Source organism: Zea mays, chromosome 1 (genome assembly GCF_902167145.1).
Source record: "Zea mays cultivar B73 chromosome 1, Zm-B73-REFERENCE-NAM-5.0, whole genome shotgun sequence".
Lineage (NCBI taxonomy): Eukaryota > Viridiplantae > Streptophyta > Magnoliopsida > Poales > Poaceae > Zea > Zea mays.
In genome coordinates, this window is record NC_050096.1 from 72,132,436 (window position 1) to 72,150,267 (window position 17,832).

Consider the following 17,832-nt stretch of genomic DNA (forward strand, 5'->3'; position numbering starts at 1 on the left):
TAAAAATCAATATAGCTCGACTTAGGACAACCAAAAATTCATCATATTCTAAAATAGAGTAGATATAGGAACAAGTGCATATTGTTGTACCATAGCTTGGGAAGTTTCAGTTACCATTTTTTATGTTTACCTCTGGATCTATTCAAATTATAATTTTTTTAGCTTTTCTTGATATATATTTTACTATGTACTTAGATATATACCATGGCTAGATACATAGCACAAATAATGTATTTAGAAAAGAAAAAATCAAAATACCTTATAATTCAAAATTAAGAGTACCTTACATCCTATCAAAGCAATAACACATTTTGAATTTAAAGGTATGTTGTTGGGATTAGTGTTGGCTAGAAACACCTCAAGCACAACTAAACCACACAAGTTTCAATCCATAATTCATACCGATTTCTTTTGTGTCACTATTATTTACTTAATTGTAGAGCTGTATATGCTTTTAATAGCCAATCTAAAGTTTCATAATAAGTTTTCCATAGGATTTGAACACAACACTTCTCTAAACACCTTTATAATTAGTTATTACAGCATGACATTACTAAATCTTTAGCTAGAAGTAGACCTGCATCATGTTTAGCATGGGTTAAAATGGTTAATCAATTATTTGTATTAAACCTCCCTTTCTATTAGATGGCAATCAAGTTCACCTACATAAATATTCATTTGTCACAAATGATTAAATGAAGGCAACACAACCACAGCCAGCAGCTCTTCTGACCAGTCTGAAAAATAAACCATAGCTCCGAGTAGTAGACTAGGGAACTGAATTGTTGACAATTTGTATCGTAAAAAAAGGATCGTGCATCACATGTTGCTCTATGCCGTGTGTGTCTAGCAATTTTGCTGGCGGATGATGTATGATAGCGATGAGAGTGTGACAGATCATATTTGTTTAACCCAAAATCAGAAAGGAAAAAAAAACAGAGAGGGAGAGAAGAGCCCAGCAAAAAGGATATACAACGAATGCATATTTGGCTGCGGCGAGGAGGGCCTTTCCGGAGCAGCACTGCAGCAGAGTCTTTCCAGGAGGGCTACTTGGGAGAGGGAGGGAGGGAGAGGAGAGGAGAGGAGAGAGAAAGGGGACTGGATTGACGCGAAGACGGAGAGGTACCTCCTGCTGCTTCGTCTTCAGTCACGTCAATTTTGCTGTTTCTAGCTGGTGAATCTTTCCTATAGTGGATTCTTGCCTTGGTCTCAAGCAGTCAAGCTTCCTGAATTGTCTGGTGCCTTGTTGAGTTCCTCCGCAGTTGTGTGTGGATTTTGGTTCTTGCTATCCTGGCTTCCGCATCGATCTACTAATTTGTTCCTTCAGCTGGATCCTTGGAAACTGTTTCGTTGAACTATCGGTTGGGGATCACGTTCTTGATTTTTGGTCTACTCTTTTTCGGTTTGGCAATAGAACAAGAACACGAGTCTTCCATGGAGTTACAAGTTAGAACTTGGTTGGGACTGCACTTTTGCCGATTTGGTATTATTTTAAGCTATTTTCGTGAGAACTTTAGGCTAAACTTTGGGCGGGCCGTATGTGTCGTATTTCATATTTTGTCGCCTTTTGTTTCATTACCAGCATGGTTTATGTGATATGTGTCAAATACTCAAATATATTCTGCTTGGAATTTTAGTTGTTATTCCCGTGGTTAATGATATAGGTCTCCAAAACATGTACGAGTACAGATTAGGTATTACTTCAAATTAATAATTCCAAAGAATCTTTCGCCTCGTTTGGATCCTAGTAATAGTAATTTAGGCAAACATCAATTAAGTTAATATAGTTTTATGCGAAATATATTTGTATTTTATTATTAACAATATATGAAATATATTTATATGCTACATTTTTACTATAAGGAGTGAGCCGAAGAGCGTCTTATAAGGTGCAGAGTATAAATATATTCCGTTGATATATAAAATCATATTCCATACTCCACCACATGAATTTGAAATAGACTTATAACTGAGCTTTAGAAAGTGGTGGAATGTCAAATTCGAAGCCAAATAGACTACTTTATTAAATAAATTTAAATTATCTAAAATGAATAGATCCAAACAGCCCGTTATGGTAATATGAAAATATACTGAAGGATGGATAAATTGTTGTCACACTGAGTATACTGAATTATCATCAATAGCAAATTCATATGTTCGACTCTAAAGCTGCAGTTTCAGGCATTGTTACACTCTTCTTTTGTAGCCTGGCATGTCTTGCCATTCAGAAGCTATGCGTATCCTAGGGTAAGTATAGCTAGGTTAAATATTAGAAAGTTGACAAATGAACACTATTTGTTAATGATGTGACTGATGCCTCACAACGTTCATTCAATTTATTTTATTTTTCTGTCTATATTTTGGTGTCTGTTATATCTATTTTTATAGCCACGTTGTTAGAGAATGAATAACCAAACCCAATCTTCCACAAATTTACCTATTACTTTGGCACTGTTGTGTGCCTGGGTGGCATTTCAGCTGATCTATGATTGTGTCGGCAATTTGTTCTGAATATCTTTTCTATTATTAAAAACAGCAAGAATCAAAATGTTTTTGGAGATTGAGTGATGCGATCTGATAGTGAAAATGCTTCTGCGAGAAATGGATGGTGATCCATTCCATCCCATGCCCAGCTATGTGAGTATAAGTTTGGTACAGTACTGAATTGGGTTATGAATTACATGATTTTCAATAAAGGATAACAAGCTGCTTCTCTGAATTAGGATTTCCTGTCTGGGAACGGTTATTCATTAAAGCAGTTAGTGCGCAGCAACTCTGATATAGACTCTTCATCATCCAAGTCTAAGCAGTCTTGGCAAGACTTATCTGACAGCAGCCTCAGTGGACAACACACACCAACGCAATCTGGTAAAACATTTCCGTAAGCGTTATTACAACTTTTATGAACCTATTTGTGATTTTTTATAACATATTTGAGATTTGATCCTAGGTTTGCAGATTGTTACAGATATGGCTGTTGTGGTATAATTATACAATGTACATATAAAATATTAAAACTTGTCCTCAAACTAGATTGAATTCAAGTTCTGACTACTCTCAGTAGTGTCCTAATTGTAAACTTAACTAAGTAATGATCACAGGTTGTGTTGCAGTCCTGGCCATTCTTCTAAGACTTTGCAGTCTTGGCCATTCTCACTGCGACATTGACATAGTAATATAGTATTCCTCATTGAAACTAGTTTTATACTATCAAATATGTATAATGTTATTTGTAAATGGCAATTGGTTACTGCAATTGTCTTTTTCCTCTCCAATGTATTGAGTTTTTTTATCAGAATCTTCTACTTGCTGTTAAACCATCCTACATGCTGTATTGAAATGCCATATCTTTTTCAACTTATTTGTGGAATTGTTGTACTTGTATCTATATGTTCCTAGAGTTTTGGTTCCGCACTCCACCTTGGTTAGAAACTTCATGGCTATCATAGATATTAATTTGATTATATATTTGTACTTGAAATGATAGGTTATGGTATGATTTGGTAAACCAAAGTGACAATAGTTTCAAAGTACAGTATGTTCTTAGTCCACTCTAGCTTGAATGCCCTGGAATTGTATTTGGCTGTGTTGCTACCTTGTTCCTCTCCCTTATCTTGATCCAAGATCAGGTGCGAGCTTAATGGCACTCAACAATGCACTAAAGCTGATTGTATTATGTGTACAATGCACCAAAGACCAGACTAGAGGACCTGTCATGCATGCTGATCAAATTACTGTAGTCTAGCTTCTGCTATTCTAAAGAAGAAATTTTAGGGAATGAAGAAAACCCGATGGATATATCCTAGACTACCCATATCTAGCTATGCCTAATATACTCTTGATACATCTAAACAGGCCACAAAATGTCTCGACATATTCTTATAGGCTACACGAGAGAATGCTTTTGTTGCAGAGTAAGAAGATAAGTATAATTTAGCTATAAGGGTAGATAAGGAGATTGTCTGTTATGCTTGCTTAAAAGATTAAGGCCTATCAACTTGTGTAGATATGCTAAATCTACTAAGCAAACGAATATGCACTCCTTGTTTCAGTTATGAAAAATCATTTATTAATTTGTATCACTACAGATGGATAGCAAGACTGTCCTTGTAGCTCCTACTCCTTTGATCACTGTATAACAGGTTAGTTCTCCCTCTTAGATAACAACGATATTTGTGGAAAGCGGGACCAGGGCATGGTGAAGTCTGTATTGTCCTTTAGTAGCCCGGAAGCTGCCTTTTCCTCTCACAAGGTTAACTACAGCTAGCCTTTTGTATGCTAATTGACCTTTTTAATCTTCAGTGCTTCAGCAATTCTTGAAATTTAGTTTTGTTGAATAATTAGACAAATTCCAAATTAAATTCCGAATATAAATCATGACCAAATCAGAAGAACTGAAATAAAAGCCAAATCAGATGATGCGTACTGATTAGACTTACTGATTGTTGGTGCGCGCCAGGATCAGATGGGTTGACGAGGTCAGCAGATCACGAGCAGTCGCGTGAAGACGCTTCCCAAAAACCTTATTCGCCCTCTCCCGGTGCAGGATCTAGAAGACGAAGGGTTCCGGAGACCTGCTCTCCTGATCGCAGATGCACCTCTGCGGTCGGGACGAAGGGAACTAAAAGGCGGCTCAGCTATGAAGAGAGGCGAAAGCGAACTGGGATCTGGGATGATTTGGAGGCTGGCTGCCGGGCTCCTTTTATAGGGCCGAGTCCGCGACCCCAGTGCTTATCCGCCCACGAAAATCTCGCAATCAGTTGAGATTTTATAGGGATCGGTTAGGATAAGCGTAACAGCCAAGAAACCAAAAAATCAAACGGCAAAAGGTAGCCGCGCCCCCGCAAGGCGAGGGGCCGGATTTCGGCGGACCATTCACGCGCATGTCGTGCGCCCTTCGCCCCGCCCGGCCCGGCCCGGCCCGGCCAGGCCAGGCCAGGCCAGGCCAGGCGAGGCGAGGCGAGGCGAGCGAGCGCGCGCGCGCGTGTGGCTCTCCACACACTCTCCTCTCATCCATGACTTGGTGAGTGAGTGTGGCTTCCATATTTAAGCTAGCTCTACTCCACTAGAGCTAGCAATATGGTGCTATTGGTTTCACCTATCCCTTTGCCATCCACTTATATGGGCTTTTGAGATTTTCCTGGGATTTATTAGAAATTCTTAATTGGGCCAAGCCCATAAATCCTAACAATCCCCCACTAGATCTCAAATGCCCATCTGCAGTTTTCGCCACTGTTCACTACTGTTTAATATACTAGTTTTTCAGCAGAGACTGTTAAGTTGAACTTCCGCCTAGAACTCCAAGTTACACCAACCCACAACTTGGACAATGGACTATGCCTTGAATTGCAAGTTTTGCGTGAATGGGTTTCACTTGAAGTCATGACCAGTACTTGGCTACCAGTAGTCCCCTTCTCGGGTGGAGCATATACGTCGTACTCCAAGGTCTCTTCATAAGTTTACTAGAGATCACCCAAATCTCATAGACTGCGACGTTAGACAGTCTAACTCATATAGGTGTGTTCTTTCAAGAATGTTCTGCAGGACAACATCTTCGCTAATACAAGCCAACAGAACACATTAAGGCACAAAGCCAACCTGCCTTACAGCATTTGAGAGTATTGCATCTTTACTTAGAGAGGGTCAAAGGTTACTCTCCTCAGTTCACCAATGGCTTGTTCTTCCCAGGACCTAATTCACGGGATCTCCGATCACATAGACTGGGTTTCCACCATGGCAACTTTATTCGGGTCTCATACCCATCTCTCTCGATGCGATTTCTATCACATTACGTGGTAGTCCCTTGGTAAAAGGATCTGCCAGATTCTTATCTGTTGAAATATAAGTCACACTTATAACTCCGGAGTTTCTCAACTTTCTGACAGACTTCAATCGTCTTTTGACATGTCTTGATGACTTTCCATTATCCTTAGAACTCGTCACTTTAGCAATCACTGTCTGATTGTCACAGTTCATAAGGATAGCTGGTATTGGTTTCTCAACCACCGGCAAGTCCATCAAGAGTTCACGCAACCATTCTGCCTCAACGGTTGCTGTGTCAAGTGCAGCTAGCTCGGCTTCCATGGTTGACCTCGTCAAAATGGTCTGCTTGCATGACCTCCATGATACCGCACCTCCACCAATAGTAAAGACATAACCACTGGTGGCATAAAGCTCGTCTGCATCAGATATCCAGTTCGAATCACTATATCCTTCAAGTACTGCATGCTGACCAGAATAGTGAATTCCATAACTCATTGTACCTTGCAGGTAGCGCATAACCCGCTCAAGTGCATGCCAATGATCAGTCCCGGGGTTTGACATGAACCTACTCAATTTGCTCACAGCAAACGAGATATCGGGCCTTGTTGCACCAGCAAGATACATGAGTGAACCGACAATCTGAGAGTATCTCAATTGGTCTAAACCAATTCTCTTGTTCTTTCGCAGTGTCACACTGGGATCATAAGGTGTTGAAGAAGGTTTGCACTCAGAGAAGCCAAATCGCTTCAAAACCTTTTCAACATAGTGAGATTGCGAGAGAGTAATCCCACCATCTGCCTTAATCAGCTTGATGTTTAGAATCACATCAGCTTCTCCCAGATCTTTCATATCAAAACTCTTTGATAGAAAAGACTTGACTTCATTGATCACATCAATGTTTGTGCCAAATATCAATATATCATCAACATATAAGCACAATATAACTCCTTCGCCCCCACCACAGCGATAATATACACACCTGTCTGCCTCATTAATGGCAAAGCCTGCAGACGTTAGAGTAGTGTCAAACTTCTCATGCCACTGCTTTGGTGCTTGCTTCAGACCATACAAAGATTTCAATAACTTGCACACCTTGCTTTCTTGACCCTTTACTACAAATCCATCAGGTTGTTCCATATAGATTTCCTCGTCCAGCTCTCCATTAAGAAAAGCTGTCTTTACATCCATCTGATGAACAAGGAGACCATACGAGGCAGCCAAAGAAAGTAGTACTCGAATAGTGGTCATTCTAGCAACAGGTGAGTAAGTATCAAAGAAGTCTTCTCCTTCTTTCTGAGTATAGCCTTTAGCCACAAGCCTAGCCTTGTACTTTTCAATTGTACCATCAGGCTTGAGCTTCTTTTTAAACACCCACTTACAACCCACGGGTTTGCATCCATAGGGTCGATCAGTGACTTCCCACGTACCATTTGAAAGAATAGAGTCCATCTCATTATGAACTGCTTCTTTCCAATCATCTGCATCTGGAGATGCAAATGCTTCTGCAATGGTAGTAGGAGTATCGTCCACAAGGTACACAATGAAATCATTACCAAAGGATTTTTCAACCCTTTGTCTCTTGCTCCTTTTAGGAGCATCATTGTCATCCTCCTCTAGGACAATTTCATGTGGCTGTTCAAAACTCTCAATAGGTGTATTATGTTCAGGAATTATCTCAGAAGAGTATCTAGAATTGCTATGAATGTCTTTCATTGGAAATATATGCTCAAAGAAAGTAGCATCACGTGATTCCATAATAGTATCAACATACACATCAGGAACTTCAGATTTAACTACTAAAAATCTATAAGCTATGCTACACGAAGCATATCCAAGAAAGACACAATCCACTGTCCTTGGACCAAGATTGCGCTTTTTATTAATTGGTACATTGACTTTCGCCATGCACCCCCAAGTGCGCAAGTATGAAAGTGATGGTTTTCTCCCAACCCACTTCTCATAAGGGGTTTTCTCTTCTTTGCCCATAGGAATTCTATTCAGAACATGACATGAAGTCAGGACTGCCTCCCCCCACCATGCCTTAGATAAACCACAAGTGTCTAACATGGCATTCACCAGGTCAGTCAACGTACGGTTTTTCCTTTCAGCAATCCCGTTTGACTCGGGTGAATAGGGAGGAGTCCTCTCATGAATAATGTCATGTTCTGCACAGAAATCATCAAAGACTTTGGGAAAGAACTCGCCACCACGATCTGATCTAAGACGTTTGATCTTTCTCTCTAGTTGGTTTTCAACCTCAGCCTTATAGATTTTAAAGTAGTCTAAAGCCTCATCTTTAGTTTTAAGCAAGTATACATAGCAAAATCTAGACGCATCATCAATCAATGTCATGAAGTATCTCTTACCACCTTTTGTCAACACACCATTCATCTCACAAAGATCAGAATGTATGAGTTCTAGTGGTGCCAGGTGTCTCTCCTCAGCAGCCTTATGAGGCTTTCGAGGTTGCTTCGACTGCACACAACTATGGCACTTAGAACCTTTGACTATGGTGATATTCGGAATTAAACTCATGGTTGCAAGCCGAGACATAGAGCCAAAATTAATATGACACAAACAAGAATGCCAAATACTCGCAAGATCATCAATATTAGCACAAATATGGTTCACAGACTTATTATTAAAATCTAACAAAGAAAAGCGGAACAAGCCTCCGCAATCATAGCCTTTACCAATAAATTGTCCAGACTTGGACACAACTAATTTATTGGACTCCAAAACTACCTTGAACCCATCTCTACATAGAAGGGTTCCGCTAACGAGATTCTTGTGTATAGAAGGGACATGATGCACGTTCTTCAGCTGCACGATCTTTCCCGAAGTAAACTTCAGATCCACCGTGCCAGTGCCATGAACAGAAGCATGTGACCCATTCCCCATTAGCACGGAAGAATCCCGGGCGCCCTGATAAGAAGAGAACAAGTTGATGTCAGAACACACATGAACATTAGCACCAGTATCAAGCCACCAGCTAGGTGATTGAAATACTGAGAAGATGAAAGGTAAATTACCATACCCTTTGTCTTCCTCATTGCTAGCGACCACTGTGTTGACATTGCCCTTTTTGCCACGGCGATCCGCTCGATCGGGACAATCCTTGGCAAAATGACCCGCCTCGCCACATGCGAAACATGTCAATTCAGCCTTGTTCTTCTTCTTCTTGAAGTTGGTAGTTTTGTTGGGCTTGTTAGATTTTGGCTTTCCTTTGCCCTTGTTGTGGTTCTTCTGAACCATGTTGGCGCTGGAGTGGCCCTCGCCTCCTTTAGATCCCGTGTCCTTAGCCCGAGCTTTCTCCTCAACATCCAGAGACGCTATCAGATTTTCAACTGATATCTCCTGTCTCTTATGTTTCAGAGCTGTGGCGAAGTTCCTCCATGTAGAAGGCAACTTTGCAATAATGCATCCGGCCACAAATCGGTCAGGAAGGACTATCTTAAGGTGGTCGAGCTCCTTGGCTATACACTGTATTTCATGAGCTTGCTCTACAATAGAGCGATTATCAACCATCTTATAATCATGAAAGCTCTCCATGATATACAGGTCACTGCCAGCATCTGATGCACCATACTTAGTAGTAAGTGCATCCCACAACTGTTTCCCGTCTGTGTACTGCATATTCGCATCAACCAGACGGTCAACAAGGGCGCTAAGAACGGCTCCCGTGAACATAGTATTGGCATGGTCGTACTCTTTCTCCTGTTCAGGAGTCAGTGGACCCTCAGGTCTGCCTTTACTAACATGGAAGACATTCATAGCAGTAAGCCAGAGCGTGGCCTTGACTTGCCATCTCTTAAAGTGCATACCATTAAACTTTTCTGGCTTCAGCGCGTCGGCAAAAGCAGCCATAGAAAAACTAGGAAATTGTCTACAATAAGGTTTTTGGATTGTTGAATAATTAGACAAATTCCAAATTAAATTCCGAATATAAATCCTGACCAAATCAGAAGAACTGAAATAAAAGCCAAATCAGATGATGCGTACTGATTAGACTTACTGATTGTTGGTGCGCGCCAGGATCAGATGGGTTGACGAGGTCAGCAGATCACGAGCAGTCGCGTGAAGACGCTTCCCAAAAACCTTATTCGCGCTCTCCCGGTGCAGGATCTAGAAGACGAAGGGTTCCGGAGACCTGCTCTCCTGATCGCAGATGCACCTCTGCGGTCGGGACGAAGGGAACTAAAAGGCGGCTCAGCTATGAAGAGAGGCGAAAGCGAACTGGGATCTGGGATGATTTGGAGGCTGGCTGCCGGGCTCCTTTTATAGGGCCGAGTCCGCGACCCCAGTGCTTATCCGCCCACGAAAATCTCGCAATCAGTTGAGATTTTATAGGGATCGGTTAGGATAAGCGTAACAGCCAAGAAACCAAAAAATCAAACGGCAAAAGGTAGCCGCGCCCCCGCAAGGCGAGGGGCCGGATTTCGGCGGACCATTCACGCGCATGTCGTGCGCCCTTCGCCCCGCCCGGCCCGGCCAGGCCAGGCGAGGCGAGGCGAGCGAGCGCGCGCGCGCGTGTGGCTCTCCACACACTCTCCTCTCATCCATGACTTGGTGAGTGAGTGTGGCTTACATATTTAAGCTAGCTCTACTCCACTAGAGCTAGCAATATGGTGCTATTGGTTTCACCTATCCCTTTGCCATCCACTTATATGGGCTTTTGAGATTTTCCTGGGATTTATTAGAAATTCTTAATTGGGCCAAGCCCATAAATCCTAACAAGTTTTTCCAGCTACCCACTATTTTTCCAGGGTTGTGCTTCTTATAGTGCTGATCCATATTATGGCGGGGTGTGGGCAGGATACGCTTCAAATGGAATTGTGAGTATCTATGGTTTATAGTTCTACAGCATTTTCAATGTTTATACTTGTTAGCATGGTTAAGTTACATAACAAACATGATCCATATATTTTGCCTAAGTTATTAACATTCAGTTACTGAAACATTTTGTCCCTACCTTTCATTCGTGAATTTGCTGTGTGGAATCCTTATTTATTATCATGCAGGTCCATCCCCAAATTAGTGGTGCAGCAAACACTAGGGTACCATTGCCAGTTGGGCCTGCAGCAGAGGAACCCATATTTGTCAATGCAAAGCAATACAATGCTATCCTCCGGAGGAGGCAAAAACGCGCAAAACTGGAGGCCCAAAATAAACTGGTGAAAGGTCGGAAGGTAAGTCTAAGTGTCTGTTTGGTTTGTGGCTAAATATGTCATATTTTGATTAAGGTTGGTCGTCCGAATTAAATAACTAGCCTTAGTCAGAAAAATTAGGTAAAGTGTGCCAACTTAGGTAGGGAACCAAACATGCCTTAAAGCACTTCACATTTACCCGTACCGGTTTCTCTTGTAAGTTCCATAATTTTGCACACTTAGGGATGCACTACACCACTAAACTATTTACCACACCTTCTATGATCATTCAGATGGTTATCAGAGATTCAGAGTCAGTGCAATTTATAGACTACTAGTACAGTTTTGGCATACAAAAACCTATCGCGGCTGCAGTGTATGTGGGAACAGTTATGGATAGAGTACCCGATTTATAGAGAGTTTAATTTTTTTCCACTTTTCTCTCCCCTCACACCTCAGCCGCCGGTTTATAGAGATAGTTTAATTTTTTTTTCCACTTTTAAATCCCCTCCCACCTCAGCCGCCGGCCTTCCCCTGCCAGCCGCCGGCCACCTCCGGACGCCGGTTCTTCCTCCTGCCGGCCCATTCTTCCCTCCCCTCCATGGATCCTCCCGCGTCCTCTGCAGGGGCCGCCACCACCACCGCCGTCAGCACAGGCACCGGCCTGCCTCCCCTGCTCGACTCCCTCACCGGCGTGGGTGCGGCCTTTGCGGCCGCTGCCTCCACAGGCGCGGGCTCGGCCCCCCACGCGGAAGCAGGCCGCGCGGCCGTCGCCCCCCACCTCGCCGGCGTGAGCGCCAGCTCCCTGCCTGGCCCACAGGCCGCCGGCGCAGCCACACAGATCACCGGCGCTGCTCTAGCCAGTTCCCTGCCAGGCCTCTCCGCCGGCTTTCTGCCCAGCCACCTCGCCGGCGTGGGCACCAGCCCTATGCTCGGCTCGCCGGCCCTCGGCGCCGCTCCCGCCGCCTCCCTGCCCGGCCTCCCCGCCGCCTCCCTGCCCGGCCTCCCCGCCTGGCTTGGCCTCACTTCCACGCAGGCCACCGCTGCTCTCTCTGCGCAGCAGCGCATTCGTCGCCCGCCGTCAGGCTTCTCAGATCCAGCGTGGGCTGACACCGTCGTGTCTTCGACTGCTACTCCACCCACATCCTCCGCGCTTGTCGCAGCCATCGCCACCATCCAGGCAGCCGTTGCCGCTTCCCAGGAGCACGAACGCGCCGCGTCTCTTGCCTTGGAGCAAGAACGTGCCATGGGTGCCGCCCTCACCGCCCAGATGGCCACCGCGCAACGTCTCCTCCTCGGTCGCAGCCCCACCATGCTGGTCGCCCATGACGATCTCCCGATCACTTCCGAGGCTCCCCATGTCTCTGGGCTCGACGCCACCACCATCGTCGCCCTCCACGCCCAGGCCGTCGAGGTTCACAACATTCGGTCCCTTGTGTCTGTGGTGTTGGATCCGACGTCCTCCCACTACCCTCGCTGGCGCGCTCAGGTGCTCCTCACGCTTCGGCGGTTCGCCCTCGCCGACCACGTTCTCTACGACCTCGTCACCCCGCTGTCACCATCGTGGGCCCAGATGGACAGTGTGGTCCTCTTTTGGCTCAACAACACCATCACCGTCGAGCTACAGGACATCGTCCGCGACCAGGCGGACACCGCTCGCCAGTTGTGGCTAGCTCTTGAGGACCAGTTCTTCAGGAACCGGGAGGCCTGGGCGCTCCACCTCGACGACCAGTTCCACCTGTTCTCTCAGGGGGATCTCTCCGTGGGGGAGTACTGCCGCCAGATGAAGGGCATGGCGGACTCCCTCCGGGACCTCGGCGAGCCGGTCGCCGACCGTACCGTGGTGTTAAACCTTTTGCGTGGCCTTAGCCCCCGCTACAGTCACCTGAAGGCTTTGATTAAGAGGACCGTGCCCTTTCCCACCTTCCATGTCGTGTGGAACAAGCTTCTTCTCGAGGAGCTCATCATGGAGACTGAGGCACCCGCTCCGGCCCCGCCCCTCTACAGCTCTCCTCCCGGCGGTCAGGCGCCTTCGAGGGAGCAGGCCCCTCGCTCTCTGTCGATCGGGGCTCCTACCCGCCCTCCACCCGCAGTCCCTGCGGCTCCTCGTTCGGCTTCCACCGCCAACGGAGGTCGTCGCTCCCGCAAGGGCGGTCGCGGGGGTGGCGGCTCCACCCGAGGTGGTCCCTTCGGCCAAGGTGGCGGCCAGGCGTGGCCATCATTCTACAACCCCTGGACCAGGACCATCTCCATGTGGTCGGGCCAGGCCTCTAGTGCCTCCTATCCTCCGGTGCTGGCGCTCCTGACAGCGCCTCCCTACGGCGTGCCTCCCACGCCTCCCTATGGCGTGCCACCAACGACTCTGGCACCATTCCAGCTCTCGCCCTCGTGGACCACCACATCGACGCCTTGGTCCCCGCTGGCTGGAGGATGGAACTCTGCCTCCCTCGTCGCCGCCTTCAGCACCATGGCGATGACCCCACCCCCCTCCGACTGGGTGGTCGACTCAGGTGCTTCCTACCACACCACTCCCACTGCAGGCACGCTCTCTCGGTCCCATCCCATCCATTCCTCCCACCCCTCCTCGATCGTTGTTGGAAACAGTGCCACTTTGCTAGTCACCTCAGTAGGTGCCTCGGTTCTCCCTGGGCCGTTCGGCGTTCTCGTAGCCCCTCACATCACTCATAATCTTATTTTGTTTGTCGGTTCACCACCGACAACTCTTGTTCCATTTTTGACCCCTCTGTTTTTTCTGTGAAGGATCTGACCACCAGGACCCCTCTCGCCCGCTGTGACAACTCAGGGGCCCTCTACAGGCTCTGCCCTAACCCCACCGGTGCGTCTCCACCTCCCGTCCTGGTCTCCACCACTTGGCATCGTCGTCTCGACCATCAAGGATCATGATCAAGCTCACCAATAGTTTAGATCTTTCATGTAGTGGGGGACATTTTGATGGTCTCTGCCATGCTTGTTAGCTAGATCGATATACTTGTCTCCCATTCACTACTTCTAGGGCTAAGCAGGCTTTTGATCTGGGTCATTATGATCTCTGGACCTCCCCTGTACTCAGTTTGTCTGGATATAAATACTATCTGGTGATTTAAGATGATTTTCCCATTTTCTTTGGACTTTTCCTCTTCGGTTGAAGTCCGACACGTTCATCACCCTCACACACTTCGCCTAGGCATCCACCCAGTTTCGTCGTCCCGCTGTGTGATAATGGTCGCGAGTTCGACAATCACGCCTCCCGTGTTTTTTTCTCACTCATGGCGTCCAGTTGCGTCTCTCGTGCCCCTACACCTCTCCCTAGGATGGTCGGGCCAAACATATGATTCACACCACCAATATGATCCGCTGCCTTCTCTTACAAGTGTCCTTGCTAGCTACTGGGCAGAGGCCCTGCACACCACCACACCTGCTCAACCGCCTTCCCTCAAAGGCGGTGAGCCACCCTACTCCCCACTCCGTCCTGTACAGCACAACCTCCTCTTACGGCCACCTTCGTGTGTTCGACTGTGTCTACTATCCCAACACTACCATTTCCGCTCCCTATAAGCTATCTCCTCGCTCCACTCGCTGCCTCTTCCTTGACTACTCCCCTGACCGCAGGGGGTATCGCTGTCTTGACCTCGTCTCACACTGCATCCTCATCTCTCGTCACGAAGATGTGTTTCCCCTTGCTAGCTCCTCCCCACCCACTAATCTCAACTCCTTCCTCGAGTCTGATCTGGTTCCCCCTCCACCCCGTCGCTCTCGACCACTCTTACCCAGGTTCAGACGCCACCGCTCCCGCCTCTACCCGCACCACGTGCAACTCAGACGCCCCGCCTTGCGCCATTGCCCGCGCCACGCGTGACCCCATCGATGATGTGGCCTGCTTTGCCGATCTCGCCCTCGTCTACCACCGCCGTGGGCGTGCCACTACCTCGACTCCCACTGACTCGGGGCCCGTCAACGAGCGCGGCTTGCTTCGCTGATCCGCCGTCGTCTATCACCACCATGAGCAAGCCATACCCGCGGCTCCCGACGCCCCAGCAGCCTGCACCGAGCCTCTTGTGTACCACCTGGTCGCCATCCACCGCGACTACAGGCACGTCCACCCGATGGTGACTCGGCGCGCCGCCAGCGTTCTCCACCCTGTCGAGGGGCTGATCCTAGCAGCTGATACGACTGCCACTCCTCCGGACGCCTCCCCGATCCCCTCCTCTATTTGCACCGCCCTCGTCGACCCCCACTGGCGTCGCGCTATGGAGGAGTACGCGACCCTGCTGGCCAACCACACCTGAGACCTGATGCCGTGTCCACCAAGCACCAACGTGGTTACCGGCAAGTGGCTTTTTCGCCACAAGCTCACCTCAGACGGCTCCCTCGACCGCTACAAGGCCCATTGGGTCCTTCGGGGATTCACCCAGCGCCCCGGAGTGGACTACGACGAGACCTTCAGCCCTGTCGTCAAGTTCGCCACCGTTCGCGTCGTCCTCGCCCTCTCTTGGGACTGGGCGATCCATCAGCTCGATGTCAAGAATGCCTTCCTCCATGACACTCTAATGGGGTTTGTCTACTGCAGCCAGCCCATCGGCTTCGTCGACGCCGCTCGTCCGGATCTAGTCTGTCGGCTGAACCGCTCCCTATACGACCTCAAGCAGGCGCCGCGGGCATGGTACAGTCGCTTCGCCTCCTACTTAGCCTCCATCAGCTTCGTCGAGGCCAAGTCGGACACATCCCTTTTCATCTAGTTTCCCACTGTTATGTCCAATACTCCCTCTGGTCATAAAACATATAGTTTAGGACAATTTAGTTAAATCTTTAAAACTACAAACATCAATAATGTTTAATTGTTGATTTAAAAACATGCAAGTTATATATAGATTTGTATTAAAAAAATCGGTTGAATCTCATAAATTTTAAGTAATTCAAGAATATATTGTAGAAGAAATTAGTGGTCAATGATTTGCATCAAAGACCATGCGAAGTCAAATGTGACAACTACTTCTGACCATATGAGAGTATTTTTGTAGAAAAAATCATTTCACCGAAATAATAGTGACTTTCATACCTTAACACATCACTCTTTTTCTCCATTTTCCTTGTGTAGATTTTTTTCTCTCGAATATACAGGAGAGTTGTGTATCATTGCATTAAGAACAAACATATAGATTACAATTATGTTTTGTTTGCTTAAACATCACTTATTGTTACCTAAACAACCATTCTAGGATGCTTTCTCTGCTCCACTGCTTTCCCTTGATAATGAAAGAACCAATAAACTTCTTTGCATGTTATGATTCGTCTCATGGCATAATCATGTGTCAACCTCTTATTATTCTATGGCTCTACACTTCTACCTCACTAGGATCTTTTCGTACTGAAATTATTCTATTCAGTTATGTCATTTAGCTATTGAATAACATAGTGCTTCTTTTCTGAAAGCATCAGCCAGCATATTCCTGTCATGCAAATTAAGTTGGATACAGTAAGCACTTGTATTCTTTATTTTACTTTCTAGATATAATTTTGCTTTCACTTTAATTGGGCCAACTTTGTTTCTTCCATGTATGGTTATCTTTGAACAGCGTTGTTTATCCATCGGTTACACACACAGTTTGGACATTTTTTATGGGTTATATCAATCAGTATGAAAGTTTTCTTCCCTTCTCAGCCATATCTCCATGAATCTCGGCATCGTCATGCAATGAAGCGAGTCCGTGGACCAGGGGGCGTTTCCTCAACAAAAAGGAGCTCCAGGAGCAGCAGCTGAAGGCACTGCCTTCACTTCAGACTCCAACAGGTGGGGTCAGCAAAATGGCCTTTGGCAGGAACCTATGCCCTGAAAGCAGCACATCTCACTCGCCTTCGACGAGCTCTACAATCTCGAGTGCTTCAAACTGGAGTGGCACGCTAGCTCATCAAGAGCACGTTAGCTTCGCATCTGCTAATAAATTCCTCCCCAGCATGAACTTCCACGCGGAGAATGGAGGTGAAAAGATGGCCATCAATGGCGTCCGCCACCACACCCCTGTCCTGAGGTGAACAACCTCAACTGTGGGGGTGCTGTGCTGGTACCATCACTGGCGCGCTCCGGTGTGCCCGTGGCAATTCATCCTTGGCTTATGATGTATCTTATAGTAATTTGCTTTCACTTTCATATGGAACTTGTCTCAGATTAAACTCGGTGATATTTATTGCAACTGGATGACTGAAATAATCTCATGTTTCTTACAAGTGTGTGAGCCAAGACCCGTTTATCTTGTAAAAGTTTACATAGGTCAATGCCCATTTATGTTGCTAGAAGGCTATCTCCAGTAGCTTACTCATCCACATACTTATATTCAAACCTCACTCTATGAATGATGCGGTCTATATTTTTGGATGATCTTATGGGTAAACTACTAAACACAGTATAAAACACTAGATTCCATAGTTATAGTGCTCCCCCACATTTAAATGATAAAAAAATTAAAATTATGTACAAATAGAGATTTCAATTGAATTATAATTGATGGTTCTAAACTCACATTCATACCAGCTACATAATGTATAAAACACTAGATTCCAAGTTGTAGTGCTCCCCCACATTTAAATGATAAAAAAATTAAAATTGTGCACAAATAGAGATTTGAATTGAATTATGATTGATGGTTCTAAACTCACATTCATACCAGCTACCTAATGGAGCACACATGTATTTATGTTTTATACTCTATACTCAAGTATAAATAAAAACCGTAGTGAAAATTTTAAAGGCTTACTTCTACACGGTTGAGTTTATCTTAGCACATCAGCCTATAAATTAGGGGGTCGTCCTATTTAAGATGAAAAAAACTCTATTCCTTGGCTGAGCAATTTTAGGCTCATCGATATGACGATGGTGCACACGGGAAGCTATATTAAAAATCTCACTATTGAAGAACTCGCCTGAGTT

The 17,832-nt window shown here is 45.9% G+C and overlaps 2 protein-coding genes across 11 annotated transcripts; both read left to right on the plus strand.

Annotated features, from left to right (window-relative positions):
* The first annotated feature begins 632 nt into the window (after positions 1-632).
* On the plus strand, positions 633-17,136 carry LOC103644713 (nuclear transcription factor Y subunit A-7). Of its 9 annotated transcripts, none has more exons than XR_004855264.1 (8): positions 793-1,122; positions 2,537-2,637; positions 2,724-2,868; positions 4,161-4,252; positions 10,530-10,598; positions 10,785-10,952; positions 15,478-16,383; positions 16,570-17,136. XR_004855264.1 is itself a non-coding variant. In XM_020546405.2 (8 exons), exons 2-8 carry the CDS (start codon positions 2,587-2,589, stop codon positions 16,666-16,668), a joined length of 717 nt encoding a protein of 238 aa, XP_020401994.1. In that variant the 5' UTR covers positions 803-1,122; positions 2,537-2,586; the 3' UTR covers positions 16,669-17,136. The 9 variants fall into 9 exon arrangements, 1 of the variants encoding a protein (XP_020401994.1); XM_020546405.2 differs by having other exon boundaries at positions 803-1,122; positions 15,478-15,570; XR_004855265.1 differs by lacking the exon at positions 15,478-16,383 and having other exon boundaries at positions 828-1,122; positions 10,511-10,598.
* LOC103636257 (uncharacterized) lies at positions 10,959-14,038 on the plus strand. 2 transcript variants are annotated; one of them, XM_008658619.2, is made up of 2 exons: positions 10,959-13,450; positions 13,671-14,038. In XM_008658619.2, exons 1-2 carry the CDS (start codon positions 11,512-11,514, stop codon positions 13,703-13,705), a joined length of 1,974 nt encoding a protein of 657 aa, XP_008656841.2. In that variant the 5' UTR covers positions 10,959-11,511; the 3' UTR covers positions 13,706-14,038. The 2 variants fall into 2 exon arrangements, with proteins under 2 accessions (XP_008656841.2, XP_008656847.2); XM_008658625.2 differs by having other exon boundaries at positions 10,959-13,420.
* Positions 17,137-17,832: the final 696 nt, after the last annotated feature.

Excerpts from the sequence above, each read along its gene's own strand:
- LOC103636257 (XM_008658619.2), top strand. The coding sequence starts at position 11,512 with ATGGATCCTCCCGCGTCCTCTGCAGGGGCCGCCACCACCACCGCCGTC. Across the intron at positions 13,451-13,670 it reads CCACACCACTCCCACTGCAG|GATCTGACCACCAGGACCCC; the intron begins GCACGCTCTCTC and ends TTTTCTGTGAAG.
- LOC103644713 (XM_020546405.2), top strand. The coding sequence starts at position 2,587 with ATGCTTCTGCGAGAAATGGATGGTGATCCATTCCATCCCATGCCCAGC. Across the intron at positions 4,253-10,529 it reads CTGCCTTTTCCTCTCACAAG|GGTTGTGCTTCTTATAGTGC; the intron begins GTTAACTACAGC and ends CTATTTTTCCAG. Across the intron at positions 10,953-15,477 it reads AACTGGTGAAAGGTCGGAAG|CCAGCCCATCGGCTTCGTCG; the intron begins GTAAGTCTAAGT and ends TGTCTACTGCAG.